Below are 16,638 nucleotides of genomic sequence, written 5' to 3' on the forward strand. Positions count from 1 at the left end.
TCCTGCAAGTTAAAATGTAATTACAATCTTAGACATAAAATAGTGATTAATTGAGAAGATGATGTGCAAAGTAAATGATAAAAAAAGTTAAAATCCTTAAAATAATCATCCGTACTCAGCAGTTTATTCCCTGTGTGTTGATGTGAGGCGATGGTGCGTTCAAGTGTAGGTTAACCCTCTACGTCACACACCTTCTTCCTGTTAGTGCTGTCATTAGTTGTGTCTGTCCCCTGCACCGATAGGATCAATGCACAGAACAGATAGGTGAGTATTTATAGACTGTGACGGGCCGTGGGAGGTTGCATGCAGCAAGTAGGTTAGCTGCTAATCTGATGGTAACAGTGTGTGTGTGTGTGTGTGTGTGTGTGTGTGTGTGTGTGTGTGTGTGAGTTGCAGAGGAATTAGTGCTGTTTTTAGAGCCTCCATCCTGCTTTGTTTTGCTTTTTTTTATAGCAGGAGAGAGCGCTGCAGCTCAGCTCAACGAAGTCAGCGCTCCTGCAGGCAGCAGGGAGGGCTTTCCCTGATTTAGAGTAGGGACTTTAAAAAAAAAAAAAAAAAAAGGAGGGAGGAGAGGAGAGCAGAGGAGAGGAGGGAGGGAGAAGGAACACAAAGGCAGGCAGAGAGGAGGAAGAAGCGTGGTTGCTACACTGACAGTGGAGAAACCAGGCAGAAGTGAGAAGTGAAAGCGCAGCGACACAGCTGTGCGTGAGTGTGTGAGGACAGACGGCAGCCAGACGCCCGGCTTTCCGCTCTGCTGTGGCATTTTCTTTCTGTTTCTCGGGGAGGCGCAGGAATGTCAGCGGTTATTGGTGGGGAAAGTGTCTGTCTGGGTCGGGAATGTCAGGTGTTCCCCCGTAAGCACAACTGACTCCGGGAGGGAAAATCAGCGAGCGAGCAGGCTGGCAGCTACTCTCTGAGAAAGTGTCGACTTTCTTTGGTTCACTTCTGCGTCCCAACAGGTATTGTGCTGCCAGAGCTCCTCTTTGTGCTCATCAGTTTGTGTTTTATTCCTCGATGCAGCTTTTTGTTTCAGCGTGGGCTCAGTCTTGTTGTCTGACTTTATCTTCCTCCTCATTTTCTCTTTCTCCTGTGTCATTACATCATTTTATTTCTTCTCAATTTTGCCAAAGTTTGGCGCTGTTCCCCTTCCTGCCTCGCTGTTTTGAGTGTTTCATAGGAATTGAACATACTGTGATGGGAATATTAATTAAATTTTTCAGGAATCACATTTTTTCTCTTATTTTAGGGCTCATACAGGGATCATTGATTTTTTTCACTAATTATGGTCTTAAAAGTCATAAAATATTGATAAAGTATCTAACAAAGTGTCATGGAGCTCAAGGTGATGTCAGATCGATTTTTTTGTCCTACCAAAACCCAAAAATATGCAGTTTGCTCATCTACATGTGATAATATAAAAGAAGAAGTTTACTATAATAGAAAAGGAGAAAAAAAAAGTAGTAAATTCTCACATTTGATAAGCTGGATTTATGAAATGTTTGATGTTTCTGCATGAAACGATGATCAAATGTCCGCAATAGTCACCTTGTTGTTTAATTGTTTGAGCTGTACTTAATTAACAGTTTGCATCTAACAGAAAAGAAGGTAAAAGTCATACAGAGCACACGTTTCTGAAGAATTTTCTAACATTAAAACTTGATTAAAACATCCAACACCGGCCAAAATATTTCCCACTGCCAGTTTCCATCTTCTTCTAACAACATCAGTCATGGGGTTCACGGCTCCGGCGGCTCTCTGACCCCCCCAGCACTAATAAGTCTGAGGCGGCGTGTTCGTCTGCAGCGTCCAGGCTGCAGCAGCTGACGTACAACATGAGGACAGGATAAGCCTGTGGATGAGCTGCTGGTGTTATGCAACAGCTCGGTCCAGAGATAGAGCAGAGCTGAACTTAGACACTTGTGAGTTCTTCTTCAACACACCGTGAGATCATCAGACTCTCATAGCCGCCCTCCCTCTCCCGCTCTGCTGGACGGCTTCACGTAAGAGTAGATGTAACGATTACAGAGCAGAAACACAGGGAGGTCAGCGTGGCTGCATGCACTCCTCATTGGATTGATTTGCAAATGTCCTTTTGTTAATTTGTTTTCCTTTTGTCTTTTGTGCTGTAATTTCATTAGGCTTCTTTATAAATGCGTCATCTTATTAGTGCTCCTAAAAACATTCACCTTAGCAGCGGCCGCCGTTAATCTTCCGGTGTTGCAGGATTTCCTGTTTGTTGCATTTTGAAAGTTTCCATTCAACTAATTCTATGGAAATTTTAAATGTGCACTTTAAAAAGTTAGTGGAAAGGTCAGAATGAAAAAAGGATTAGATTAAAAAATGTGTTGATAAACATGAAAGTGAAATGGAAACAGACTAAATGGATATATTATTATGTACACGAAGCATGTGACTTAAAGGGGCAGTACGTAAGATTTAGGGAGCTGTAGTGGCAAATAGTGACGAGGATTTCAGATTGCAAACAGCTGAAACTTCTCCCAGTTTGAATTCCTTCAGTGTTCAGGAGGTTTTTACCGGGAGCTGAATTATTTGCAGAGGTCTCTTCCTCTAAAACAACCGGACCGGGTCATTATGACCTGTAACGTTACAAATCAGTGTTTCTTCGGCACTGTTCGGCATATCGGAGATGGACCCCAGCACCTGCTAATGTGTGCTCACCTTTTTTGTCTGATAACTTGAGATTTTTTCCAAGAGCCTAATTATCCCCAGAGGTCTCCTCCTCTCCAAAACAAACAGACCTGGTAATTCAAACAAGTAAAAACACTAAATGAAACTGTTTCACGTTACAAATCAGTGTTTCTCCTACGCTGTTCTGCATGTCAGAGACGGGCCACGAGCTTGAACTAGGACCTGGTGGTTGAAACTGGTAAAAACACTGAATAAAGTAGTTTCATGTTTTAAAATATTTTTTTGTCAAAGCTCTCGTCATGGAGGGTCTTCTAACCACAATGGCTGATTCTAAAATACAAATGGCCCCATCTAGAGCCGTGTTTGGTTTGTCCGTTCTGAGCTACTGTAGAAACACGGTGGTGCATCATGGCGATCTCAGTAAAAGAGGACCTGCTATGCGGATATGAACGATGTTTTCATCAGTGCACAGTCACCTGAAGCTGATAGTCATTGTATTTTCGTTACCTTAGAAAGAACTGTTTATATCTACTTTGAGAGTGCACTATAATCTACAGGAGCCCAGAATGGACAAATCTATACAAGGCTCTATATAAGGCCATTTGTGTTTTAGGTGTACTGTAGTTTTCTTACAAGCTGAGCTCATGGGAGACGTTTCAGTTGGTTGCAGTCTGCAACGTCACCACTAGATGCCACTAATATCTACACACTGGACCTTTAAATATCTACTGGAGAGACAAAGAAATCAGATCTGTGTGGAGCAATGAGGAGTCTGTAACTGTACTCAGATTACTACATGAAGGAAGCATAAACAATATATGTACATCCCATCTTTTTAATTACGTTATTGCGTTTCTATCCATTCTTTTACGGTTTCTTCCAACTGGAGAATTGGTGCCACCAACTTACCTCAATAAACCAACTCTCAATATTCACATAACAGGGGTTAATGGCAACTGGCACAAATTCTCCTCCTCTCTCTCTCCTTTTTTAATAATTGTTTTTCTTTTATTGAGTGCTTCTGAATGCATTTCATTTTTCATTTGCGACATAATCAGCATTTCTTCAAGAAATCAATTTTCACGAGTTAATCCCGTTTTGAGTTACTTGTCCACAAATACAATGCAGTCAAATACAGTCGTCATCACATAAAATATTGCATCCCCACCCTCACACAAGAAATAGGCATAAAGTCTAATTTTTCTTTAGCAGATTTTCTAGAAGTTTAGTTCAAGTTTGTGCTACATTTGAATGCAAACTTGACAATTATCATGAAGAAGGGATATTGTTAGTAGAGCTACAACTATTTTGATAAATCATTCATGATTTGTAAGCACCAAAAATGCAATAGTTTCTGCATCTTGAATGTGAGAATTTGCTGGTTTGGTTTGTCTTTCATCATAAGAAACTGAATATCTTTGGGTTTTGGACCGAACAAAACAAGTCATTTAGAGAGATTATCTTGGGCTCAGTGATGGGTGTTTTATTGTCCAAACGATTAGTCAATAATGAAAATGACTGAGCACTAATTAGGACTTGCAGTCATATTTTTGCTCAGATAGATCAGGGAACATGTGAGCAGAGCAGTTTTATAAGAGACAGACATGTTGTTGGTTAGCACGTCCTTGTACTGTTTTTAAACTCTGATGTGATAGAAGCGGAGGAGAGGGGAGTGGGCAGCGCAGGCAGGAAAAAGATGGGAGGGAGAAAATGGGAAATGTAGAGGGAGGGAGTAAAAGGTTGATGCTGATGGGAAGAGGCAGAAAGGAGGGAGGACGGGAAGACAAGGTGGGGAAATTGAGGATTTAGATGAGGAGGAGGAGGAGGAAGAGAAAAGGACAGTGAGGGAACGCCATGTCTCCCGTGCTCGGTGTGGTTATGTAACGTTACCTCCTGCCTACTGCTGATGGCAGAGGAAAGCGCAGAGTAACAGCAGTGAATGGCGTGGAGGTGGGTGGCAACAATAACACCACAGAGAAAGAAGCAGCAGCGGCAGAATCCATTAGAAGTATATGAAAGGTCAAAAGCTGCTTTTACCTCCCTGTAATTCCCAGAATTCAACTTGATGAATATGACCAGTGTTAAAACCTGTTTTTATTTTAAAATTGACTTCATGAATGAATGATTTGGGGTTTTTTTAAATGTTGATTGGACAAAACAAATTATTTGTGACCATTTTAATTGTTTATGAACCAAATGATGAATTGAATAATGCAAATAATTGTTAGTTGAAGCTCTAACATGTAATTAGACCAACAGTTTGCAGCATTATAAGAGTGCACATAGGCTCAGGCAGTTTCTAATTTTTCGTACCTTAATACCTTCCTGACATTTCATCGGAGTATACAGTATATTATGGTATTTGTGTGCAGCTGCCGCCGCCGGCTGACTGACAACTTCACTACGTTCCATGAGCTCTATTGGCATTTACAGTCTAAAAAATACACAAGACGTTAAGAAACGTACTATTCTTTCACTTATTTTCTTTGTTAAACAGACAAATACTGTCGTAAACCTTTTGAATTCATGTTTCTCTCTTTCACCGAACCAAGTCTAGCTTAACTGCCTTGTCTACTCAAGTAAAACGCACTCTATTCAAACTAGATATAAACAAAAATAACTCACCGAAACTGTCTAGGTTAGTCCTGCTAGTTGTTTAGTTAATCTGCTGTTCCAACAGTCATCAGCTGTGGTTTGTACAAAATAAACGGTTAATTCACTGAATAAGATATTACACGCAAGTTTTCCCTGCAGTTTCTCTGCTGTTGTGGCCCGGCTGTTTACGTCCTGTAACGTTTTCTTTAGCAGCAAGCTCAGCTGCCTGTTGCACCAATCTGACCTCTGGTGGTGCAAGATGTGCACTCCATACAAAACATCCTCATTACACCCGCTACAATATGAGATTAATAGAAAGATAAGTGACGGTATTTTTGCCTGTATTGAAAATCCCTCCGTTGGGATTTCTGAATACACTTGTATACTGTAATACCGTGATACTGCGCAGGCCTAAGTGCACAGCTTCTCTCTGGGTGGTAAGTGTCAGATGTTAACAATTGAATGGCTCATATGCAGTTTCTGGACTGTGCTGACCACCATACTGTTAGTCAGGCGTGTTTCTGTAAAAAGAAATAGTGTATTTCTGTGAAAATTGAATGTTTTGGTCAGTTTTTCAGAGAGTGAATCCCTCTAAAGGCAGATGATTTCAGCCTATGGTGATAACGCTTCACTGGTTGACATGCACATGGCTGTCTGTTGTGGCCACTGTCGAGACATGTCCCCCTTGTGTTTACATGCAGCGCTGGCCACGTATATACGAGAGCGTGTATGTGCTAAATGAGCTATAAAAGCAGATGGTTGTCTGGCGGCGTCCGCAGAGAGAGAAACCAGAGAGAGCCTCAGAGCAGCTGCAGGAAAGCCCTGTGGGAGTCTGCAGAGCCGGCCACCGGTCTCTCCGGGCGAGCCGACTGCACTCTGTAACAACACACTGCAGGAACAGCACACTGTAACAACACACTGCAACAACACACTGCATGAGAGAGACACACAGGAACAAGTGAGGGATAATACAGTGAGCGAGTCGTCATTGTGAAATGAACCCCGACATGATGATGTCCTGAGTCACTGTACAGGGGTTTATTTTGCAATAATGACTCTGCTCTCTGTACATTACCCTGATTATTTCATGCAAGGTTCCCACGGTCAAGGGACACCTGGAAAAGTCATGGAATTTCACAACCACATTTTCCAGGCCTTTAAAAGTAAAAGATTTAGTGAAAGTTAAGTAAAGTTTTGGAAAAAGTCATGGAATTTTGTTGTGTGCAATGAAATTGTTATAGTAATCTTTTGTGGATAACCTTTCATATTAAGTAACATAACAAATTTATATTCTGAAGCTGTCAACATAACGTAGCGCTAATATGTGTCGATGTGTGACGTTTGTTTACCATCACATACGTTTCTTCATTTTCTCCTCAGTTTCTGTCTCTCCTTCCATGTATGCCAGCTCACTAAAATTGTGTTTTAATAGAGTTTGAATATGATGTTTGAAAAATGCCAGGCAAGTGGTGCAGGATTTTATTTTCTTAATTATAGTTACTTGAAATGTTGCGAAAAAGTTTTATAGTCAGTCTGTTGAAATGTTTGGCAACCCTGTACATAGCTACTTACTAAAAAAATCAATGACACAACACAAAATATTGATTTAAAAATAATTTTATTGAATTTAAGATTGATTGATTTTGATTGATTTTATTGCTTCCGCCAGTCTTTAATCTGAATGTCATCTAAAGCAGCAGTCTGTTATCCACAGGATAACAACCGTAATTGATCAGAATCAAGAACAGCAAAGCTGTGTAATAACACACTGCTACAGCACACTGTATGATGGAAACACACCGTAACAGCCAACCCAGGTCGTCAAAATGTGCCGCTTGGGCAGCGTTTAGCATCTGTAAGACGCTCAGAGCAACAAATGTAGTTTGAATAACATGAATGTCTACTCAGGTGGAGGGACAGGAGGGCAGGTTTAAAGGCCCAGCAAACACCAGACTTTGGACCAAGAGAACAACCAACAAACATCTGTTAATGTGTTTTTAGCACTCAGAGCTGGGTGTTTATTTCCTAACTTTAACCACGAAGTTTAGATGTCTAAACCGAACACCAACCACTTGTGCCTCAAAATATATGCAAAAGACTGGCAGCAGCGGCGTGACTTTAGTAACGGCAGGTTTTCTGCCCAAGTGGCAAAATATAACAAATGGGATGAGATTGCGTTGTAACAACATACAGCAGAAAACACTAACCCACCACAGGAGTTTTAAAAATCAGCTGTTAGCGGTTAACTCAAAGAAGAAGACCATTAACTATAAATGTCTGCAAATTAAGAAAACAATGAGATAAACATTTTAAGTTTTGTTTTAAGATAAGATAATCCTTTATTAGTCCCACAATGGGGGCATATGCATTATTACAGCAGCAAAGGGATATCAAAGCAAGGTATGTACACGATAAATAAAGCAAAATGAACAATAAATTATAACATAAACAAGATGCAAAACTCACAAGAGCATAACAGTTTTTGTGTGGCTTGTGCGTCCCTTTTTAAAAATTATTATTCTATGTTCTCTTTCAATATTTGGACAATATTTGTGGGTCAGTGAACACAGCAGAGGTGGTGCTTTTCATGAGTTTTTGTTTTTTTTTTTCCTCAGCAGCAGTTTGTGGAGTTTGAGTCGTGGGATAGATAATTGATCAGTTAAACTGAACACAGCTGATCAGATCAGATCGATGGATGAGAGAAGCAGCTGCTACAGCGGCGAGTGAAAGCAAACTTTTAGACCCAGTGCAATCAATGGTTAAGTTTCACTGTCACTGTGCGTTTCATGTGCTTCATCTGTGCCCAGCGTACGCTCTGAAATCCAACAGTGTAGTGCGATCAATAACTGAACAGTATTTACTTCGATTGCGCTCCTAATGACGGTCCACCTTCAGAAACGGAAACTCAGAACTTGGCGGTAAATAAATGAACGTGTGTGAAAAACTGCACACTGTAACAACACAGTGATTAATCAATAGCTGCTGCTTGACTGATCAATGTATCTTTGTGGCTCTTATTTTGGTACAGCCTGGAAGGAGAAATATGTTTCAGTTTACAATCAGGAAAAGTACATTCGCTTATGTTCACTGGATGCCGTTAACATGTCTCATATGTTTCCATGTGCAACACTTTAAATACACTTACTGTAAATCACAGCAGCGTTCATTTACATCTGAGCTCCTCCCCTGAGGGCCGAGCAGCGAGCGGTGGGAGGCAGCGTTTGGAGGACAGGCTGATGGTTGAGAGACGAGTGTTGTTTTGCAATTGAAACAGCGGAGAAAGGAGGAGGGAGGAAGAGAATAGGTGAGAGGCAGCCAAGATCCAGCAGCTGATCCTGAGCAGGATCCCTCTGCTGTTTTGTAACATGATCAATGACCTCGTGTACCTTTAGATCCTTATTTCCTGGATAGGCTGACTGCCTTTTGTTACACCCGCTGCCTCTCGCTGCTCTCAGCCTCGTAAGCTCCAGATCTAATTAAGAGTTGTCTTTTTTTCCTAGAAGGCTTGGCGGCTGTAATAGTCTCTTCTCCCGCAGTGAGGATGGCGCTGTGATTAGATTCGGAGATACGAGAGCAACATCTGTCAACCGGATGAAACTTATTGGCCAGAATTGTGTTAGATTCCTCTGATTGGACGCGGGGTTGCGTCAATGCCTCCGAGTTATAAATGTGTCTCTGATGGTAAACGGTCGTGCTCAGGCTGCTCTGGAATTTCAGCTGCAGTGGAAGAAGTTATCAGATCCTTGAGTGAAAGTACCAATATTTAAATGTGAAAATACTCCATTACAAGTAAAGCGTTGCAGTTAAAGTAAAAGAACAGAAGTGTTATCAGTGAAATGTGCTTAAAGTATCAAAAGTGAAATTATCAATACACCTGGGACTCATTATTGTTACACAACATGACATTATTAGGCACAACACTGATGCAATAGTGTGCACACAACGTTTACTGTTGTAGCTGTTTGAGACGGCGTTAGTTTTAAGAACTTAATATGCAGTTTAACCCTTAAAACCTCAACAAGTATTTAAACCATTTGAACTCAAAGCAAAATGGTGTGATTTCTTTGAAGACACTGGGAAAAAGGCAAAGGCAACTTTGCAAGAAATGTTTCACAAATTGAAAGAAAATAGTAGATTTAAAAAATATATATCTCAAAAGAAGCTTTTCTAGGTCATTTCCTGTTTTTTTTATTTTCTTTTTTTGTAATTTTTTTTTCTTTCTTATTTTTTGCTAATTTTTGGATCATTTTGTCTTCCTTTTTTCTGTCTTTCTTTACAAATTTCTTGCTAATTTTTCATTTTTTTTGTTGCTCACTATCTAACGGTCAGTCTTTTCCTAACCCTAACCCAACCAGTAGGGGTGCTTATATGAGACACTGGCTTATGGGTTGTATTAGAGGGCAGGAACAAACGTGGTAATGGTCCAGGCCCTGAAAAAGTTTACTGGGCTTCGAGGCCAGTTTTCATAGTGGCCAAAAATGGAATTACAATGAGGTGCTGGGTTGCTCAGTTGGTTGAGTGCGAGCCCCAAATTCAGAGGCTATGTGTCCGACTGGCGGCCCTTTCCTGCATGTCATCCCCATTTCCTGTCATCTCTCAATCTGTCCTATCAAATAAAAGCCATAAAAACACCATGTAGTGGAGTAGCACTTAAAAGTAGAAGAGATTTGAAATAAGTATCTCAAAGTGTGCTTGAGTAAACGTCCTTAGTGACCACACCGGTTTCAGACTGCAGTTTGACATTTTACTTTTGATAAAAGTTGGTCTTTTTTTTTTCTGCTAATTTCAGACAGCAAAAGACCATCTGAATGTGGCCTTTGTGTGCGGCTGAATGTGTTTCTGATCGCGACTGTACACATTAACGTTTTGCGATGAAGCCGAGCAAAAGGAAGGTTGCGACGGGAGCTTTCTGAACAGCGTCTAACTCTGCGATTGAGCTTTGTTATTCATGGTTCCTCCCCGCGTGGTTTTGGATTGGTTTCAGTTTGGTATTCAGAGTATGAAGGGGTCGGCGTAGGCGTCTGGTTCAATGCAGAGAGGATAGAAACAGTTTTTTTGGCAACAAAGAAGATTCAATTCATGAGTATTTTCAAGCTGACTGACTGAGAGGATGTGTGTGATTGTGTGTGTGTGTGTGTGTGTGTTTGCAGACATCTTTAACCTAATGCACACACACGCAGAGGGCAGAGTATTAGAGGTTACTAGCAGGATTACTTCATTCAGGCTCTGTTGCATTATCACCAGCTCAGCTGTCATTAGCTCAGATGTTCCCACAGGGATGAGGCTGCGTCCTGAACACAAACACACACGTACAGCGGCAGTGTTTGCAGAGTGATCCCTCCTTAGGTCATTTTTAAGAACTCAGTGACTCAGTGCTTATTTTTGCTTTCAGTCCGCCAACACCAACTTTCTGCTGTTGCTTTGGCCGGCCTAATTACAGAGCATGATGTTGATGCTGGAGCTTTCGCCTGTGAAGTATTTATCTTCGGCACCCCAGCAATGACACTGCAAAAACTGCTTGGTCACACTGTTTGTTGTCCCTGGCCCTGGGTAAATATTTATCTGATTTTCTGAACCTCTTTTGCGGCCGAACTGTAAAACCCTCAGAATTCCCCGTAATGACTAATCCAAAAAATAAAGCAGAGGCAGCTTCCTCTTTTTTCCCAATACAGTGAGGTGAAATGAACAGGCGAGCATCTCGGGGGAGATGTTCCTGTCATTTAGCGCCTGGCTGGTCGTCCTTATGTAACGCTTGTCGGCTGTCAGCTTGTCTGCCCTAAGCGGGTGAATCCCCTCCTTTAAATATCGACCCGGCCCTTTAAAAACCCTCCCACAGTGACCTGCAGGCTGTTTCTGACTGAGACCCTGCAGCGTTATCTCAGCCTGTCAGTGTCAACATCTCTCTGTCAGTCCGTCAGTCAGTGTTTACCACAGAGGCACAATTTAATGTTGACTTTAAAAATACTGCAGTTTTCACGGGCACTTCCAGGCACCCACACACAGTCTTAAATGTCTCTCTTTTTTTTTTTATAAAAAGAAAAAAACAACATAGCTGCCGGGTGTCTCCTTTTTCCACTGATTTTCTTCAGTTAAAGATAAAGAACAGCACTTGTTTCAAACATGAAACTTTATGAGCTTTACATTAAATCAGATTAACTTTATCAAACAAAGATGGAAATGTAAAGCAGCAAGAAAAAAAAGGAAAATGCATGTTACGATTAAAAACCCCCTCCAGGCGAAATGTTTTTTGCATATTATTAGTTGGATGTTTGAGCTAAAGGGCGCAGCTTTCGTTTCAGTTTTGGAAAGACACATGAAACAGTGATTTAGGGGTCTTCCGCCAGAGAATTTTGAGCATCAAACACTTCGTTTTCTGCATTTTGGTGAATTTCTACGCACTAATTTTTGCATTTTTGGCACTTATTTATGGTGTAAATGTCTTAAATTTTGTCCTTTGCTATGTTTATGTTATAATCCTCTACCGCTCTTCCTGAGGTTTCTTCCTCTTTTTTTTCCCCGTTACAGGGGTTCTTTTTGGGGAGTTTTTCCTTGGGTGATGTGAGGGTCTAAGGGCAGAGGGATGTCGTACACTGTAAAGCCCTCTGAGGCAAACCATGTTTTGTGATAATGGGCTATATAAATAAAACTGACTTGACTTGACTTGACTTAATCATGTCTTAAATATAGAGCAAAATCTGCCCTTTTAAGCTCATAAAAACATATATTTAAAAGGAAATCATATAAGTAAAACTTTAATGGCATTAAATGGTGCAAGATTTAAAATTTGAAATAAAATACAAAATAAATTAATGACCCAAACCAAAAAAAACAACCAAAAGTTGTTTTTGCAAACCATGGATATGTAGCATTTGTATGTTGCTGATGGGTTCAAACAGAACTCATAAGCTCATGTTTAACTAAGCTAAGCTCGACATTGGAAGTTGTGTACACAAAGGTTTGTACTTGAACTTCTTAAAAAATCTCCACTAATGAGGTTGTGAATACCACAGCAGGCGGTTCATATGGACTCTTCTTGTGTACACAGTAAATGTAGTTTATGTGGCAGATATAGTACTACTTTCTTTATGTCCAACAACCTGTGGTTGATGTGTGGTTATGTTCAGGCACAAAACTTGGTTTGGAAAAGTTCATGTTTGTTGTCACAACCAGAGCTGAAAATGCAGCAATGTCTTGTTAAAAAACACCCGGTTTTATTGTTTATTTCGAACAGTGGCAGTTTCAGCTAGGTGTCACGCCATCCACTTTCCCTTTCAACGGCCGATGATAAAGTCTCTTCATATAAATGTCACCAGAACTACGTCACTTTAAAAACTTTGTTATGATACTTAAAAAATGTCCAATTGTAATATATTTGTGGTTTGCAGAAGCGTACAATGCCAGCATTTTCCTCTGGCGACTGAAATGAAATAAATCTAGTAATAAAAACTTTAGTTATGAAGCACCTTTAAAAACAGAATTTACACATTGTTTTGACAAACAAAGCAAAAGCAGAAACAGGATAATCAGAAGGCGACACAGCAACAGAAAAACCAAACTGTCCTACGAAACATGGACAAGACAAAACTAAGGAAAGTTAAGATGAAGTTTTAACGAGAAGACACAATGCAGTAAATGTATCCAGGTAATGAAAACAGGTTGTTAATTAATATACTGTGATGGATGCACAGTTTGTAAACAGATTAAATGTATATACGTGCTTAAAATTTGCCTTAAAATTTGCAACATTGTAATTTTACCTGAGCGTGATTTTGACCAGAAATTAAATGCTGAACAAAATATTTTAAAACATGTCTGAAAGGAGCCTTACTCGTGTTAAAACCACTAAAAACAAACCGAAACTGTACGGCTTTTAAGGTACAGCCTCGATGCTGAGAAGGAACTGAAAGAGAAGCTGTAGGACGAGAGTTGGAAGTCTTCCTCACCCGGTGAGTGAGCTGTTGGGCAACCAGCGTTTGGCAGGGCGCATTAAATTCCTCCCCCTCCGACACAAACAGAGCGAGAGAGAAGGATCCCCTGGAGGGTGCCAAAGCCGGTTTAAGTGACGTCACCCGGCCTGCTCTGTTTGGGCAGGCCCTCCTCCCCCCTCGCTCTCTTCCTGGGCCTTACAGGAATTCCCCTCCTCGTCACTTTATTCGGAGGAAACCGCCCCGCACCGCTGCAGAGCCACAGCTGATAGGGCGGAAGCACAGACTTGTGACTGCTTGTGTTGACACTGGAGTGTGTGTGTGTATGCGTGTGTGCAGTTGTTGTTCTTTCTCTGGCTGCCTTTTGTTCCCGAACAAAAGGAGCTTCATGATGTTTGTTCCATGAAACATCAGCAGGGTAAGAAGCGAACATTTTGTCCTATAGACTGTTGCGAAAGTCGCGGAGATGCGCTGCATTATTTACGGTTAAAAGTGGCTGTTTGCTCTGTGAGTGTGTCGCTGGTCACACTGAGGTCAGATGTGTGTGTGTGTGTGTGTGTGTGTGTGTGTGTGTGTGTGTGTGTGTGTGCGTGTGCGCGTGCTGCTGAAGGTTTGTTTATTTGTGCTGCTTTGGGTTTTTTTTCACTTCTACTAAAAGTCCACAGCAGAATACCTCCACTCTTTGGAATGAGACAGCTCTCGTCAAAGTGAAATATGCAGGACAGGAAGCAGGAGTCAGGCTGCTGTCACTCACCTGTGGCGCCACGGTAACCAACAACAAGTGGGCAGAGGGACAGTCAAGCCTGAGCGTGATTTTTAAAGTTACGTTCAGTTCCTTCATCTGGAGGCAGCGCTGCTTTCAGTTATGATTTGACAGAAACTGCGGGAAGCCAGAAAAACAGGCTGACGTGTGAGTCCTCGGCTTAATTTGTGATGAAGTTTGAGTTTTATTATGAACTGCTGCTCTAAAGCTCTCCGGTCTCCGAGCCCGTGTGGCTGCAGTGTCTTTTGAGTGCTTAGATTTGTGCACACAAGTATTGAAACAGTGTTTATAATTAGCTGCAGCTAAAAGTTTCACAGTTGATTAAGGCTGAGCTCAACACTCATTTTATGAGATGGATGCCAGGCTGGAAACCAGGCGTCAGATTTGGTTGCTGAAACTGAAAATGTGGTTTCCATTTTTAGTCAGCTGCATTTTTAGTTATTTAGTTAACTGTCATTTAAAAAAACAAAGAAAAGCAGCAGTTTAGAAACAGAAACCAGCTACTTTTTTGTCATATGTATTGGAAATTTGAGCTTTGAACAATGATTTCATACTTTTTCTGTCAATCAACAAGTAGATTCAACAAATAATCAGTTCAGCTGTAATTAGCATGATTACTAAACACAGTCTGAGCTGAATGTGACCTCCTCCCTCCTTCTTCTGCTGACGAACAGAGCTCACTGTATGCGTCTCTGTATGTGCAAAATTTGTGTTTGTGTTTCCTGTCCCACGAGGCCCGTTGACACGGCGACCGCCCGTCACTCACTGAGCTCAGTTAGTTTTGTGTCACAGCACCTCAAAACCCGGAGGGGAACTTAAGACGCTGACTGGATGAAGTTTGACGTGCAGCTTGTTTTACTTCCACTTTTTTTTGGCCTCTGCAAAGAAAGAAAGAAAGAAGTGGGTGTTTGTGTACAGTCGAGGGCTCGCCGCTGAATCTCAAAGAGTGTTTTCACGTCTTATCTGAAACTGTTAGGCTCAAACATGACAGGAATCTGAAGTGAAAAGTTGAGAGTTCAGTCAGGACTTTTATAGAGCAGTAGGTGAAACATTCATCAAAAAATGGCCAAAGTTCCACCTGTGAGGATCAGAAGTGTTTGCACTTTAGTATTTCCATTTCCTCTAATTTATACTTCTGCTCCGCTACATCTATCTGATAGTTATTGTTTTTTTTTAAATAATAATAATAATAAGAATAATAAGAATAATAATAATAAGAAGAATAATAATACATATATATATGTGAATGAAAACATTTATTAAATACATTTATTTTTTTAAAATTTTATTTTATTATTATTTATAATTAATAAATCTTCCTCGTAACTTAATTGGCCAAATCTGTATTACTAATGTAATGGTATAATGGTGTAATATTTAATGGCGCAAAACTAGCTGGGACGTTTTTTCTGTATAAAATACTTTTACTTTTCATATTTCATACATTAGAGTATTTGGACGATGACATGATCTCATCCCAACTAGTCATATTGTGACTCTTAGGCGGGGGCGTCACTGTAATGACGCTAGGGGCAGCCTTTTGAAGGGGTGGGCTGTTGAGCAACAAAACTACCTGGTTAGAGTTAGGAAAAGATCCCGTTTGATGTGTTTTACATCGGAGCTTGTTGACAGCCAGGTGCATCACATACACACATCTGAGTGTGTATTGTCGTCCGAATCTGAAGCCCAGGGCCACTGAACGAAGGGAATTTTTTTGTTTGTTTGTTTTAATCCTCCAAAGTAAGACCAGGCTGAGTATGAGTACTTCTACTAAAGCAAAGGATCTGAATACTTTTTTGCACCACTGCTGAGGATTCCCTTCTCTGCTGATTGGATTGTAAACTGAATATATTTGGATTTTGCACTGTTTAGTCAAGCAAAAGAAGCATTTAGAAGACATAATGACTTTGAATACTGGGAAAGTTTTGTTATTTTTTTAAAAATAATTCCTAAAATATATTCTTGTTTCCAAACCTTTTTGGATCGTGACCCCGTAAAGCAAAGAGTGACCTGTCATAAGCAGTTGGAGATGTAATTTGCAGTTTGGACAAGTTAAGTATAGAAGTGATTTTTTTTGGTTGAATCATTTTTTAGAGGCTAGAAATAGTAAAATTAAAAGGGCTGACGCCTTCTGGTCGGCTGGTCGATTGGTTGGTCGATATGCGCTTGACAAATGCTGGTGTTACTTTAAGGTTTTTTTCTTAATTGAAATTGCAAGGCACTCTTCTGAAACCGCCCAACTGGGCGCAGCAGTTTTTTCAGCTGAGACGCTTTGTTTGCTCTTGTTGCTATGATACAGAGTATCCACAGAGCTAAAAATGTTGGCAAGGTAGTTTACCTACCTGGTCTGGATGAAGGGAAGGCTGAACACAAAGGGAGACAGGACGGACCGCCAGCCTGTAAGGCCAAGTGCTCATTTCTCCTCCATTATTATTGCTGTTCAGCATTTGTACATGATGTGACGGTTGGTCTTTATGGCATGTGTCCCGCCCCTCCTCTGCTGTGATTGGTTGACGGCTTAAAAAGTGACAGTGACAAGTGCAGCGTGTTACCCAACATTAAACATTTTCAAACAATTCTGTGTGTGCAGATTGTTGCAAATGACTTTTGTGTTTATTATCTGATCAATTATCCAAACTAGTCACTTCAGCTCTTATGTAGAAGGCTGCAATTAACAATTATTCTCCAGATCAATTCATCTGATGG

The 16,638-nt window shown here is 40.7% G+C and overlaps 1 protein-coding gene across 6 annotated transcripts in view; it reads left to right on the forward strand.

Moving 5' to 3' along the window:
- hivep1 (HIVEP zinc finger 1) overlaps nt 1–16,638 on the forward strand; it is a 70,445-nt gene that overhangs the window by 26,656 nt on the left and 27,151 nt on the right. Inside the window, exon 1 of one of the 6 annotated variants that reach the window (XM_042506851.2) lies at nt 13,454–13,587. The exons of the other annotated variants lie outside the window; for them this stretch is intronic. Within the exon in view, the coding sequence (XP_042362785.2) occupies nt 13,572–13,587 (16 nt within the window). The 5' untranslated portion in view covers nt 13,454–13,571. Of the gene's footprint in view, nt 1–13,453; nt 13,588–16,638 lie in introns of those variants that run through there. 6 annotated transcript variants of the gene reach the window in all.

Source organism: Plectropomus leopardus, chromosome 17, assembly GCF_026936395.1.
Source record: "Plectropomus leopardus strain MGB_pleo_1.0 chromosome 17, ASM2693639v1, whole genome shotgun sequence".
In the NCBI taxonomy this organism is placed as follows: domain Eukaryota; kingdom Metazoa; phylum Chordata; class Actinopteri; order Perciformes; family Serranidae; genus Plectropomus; species Plectropomus leopardus.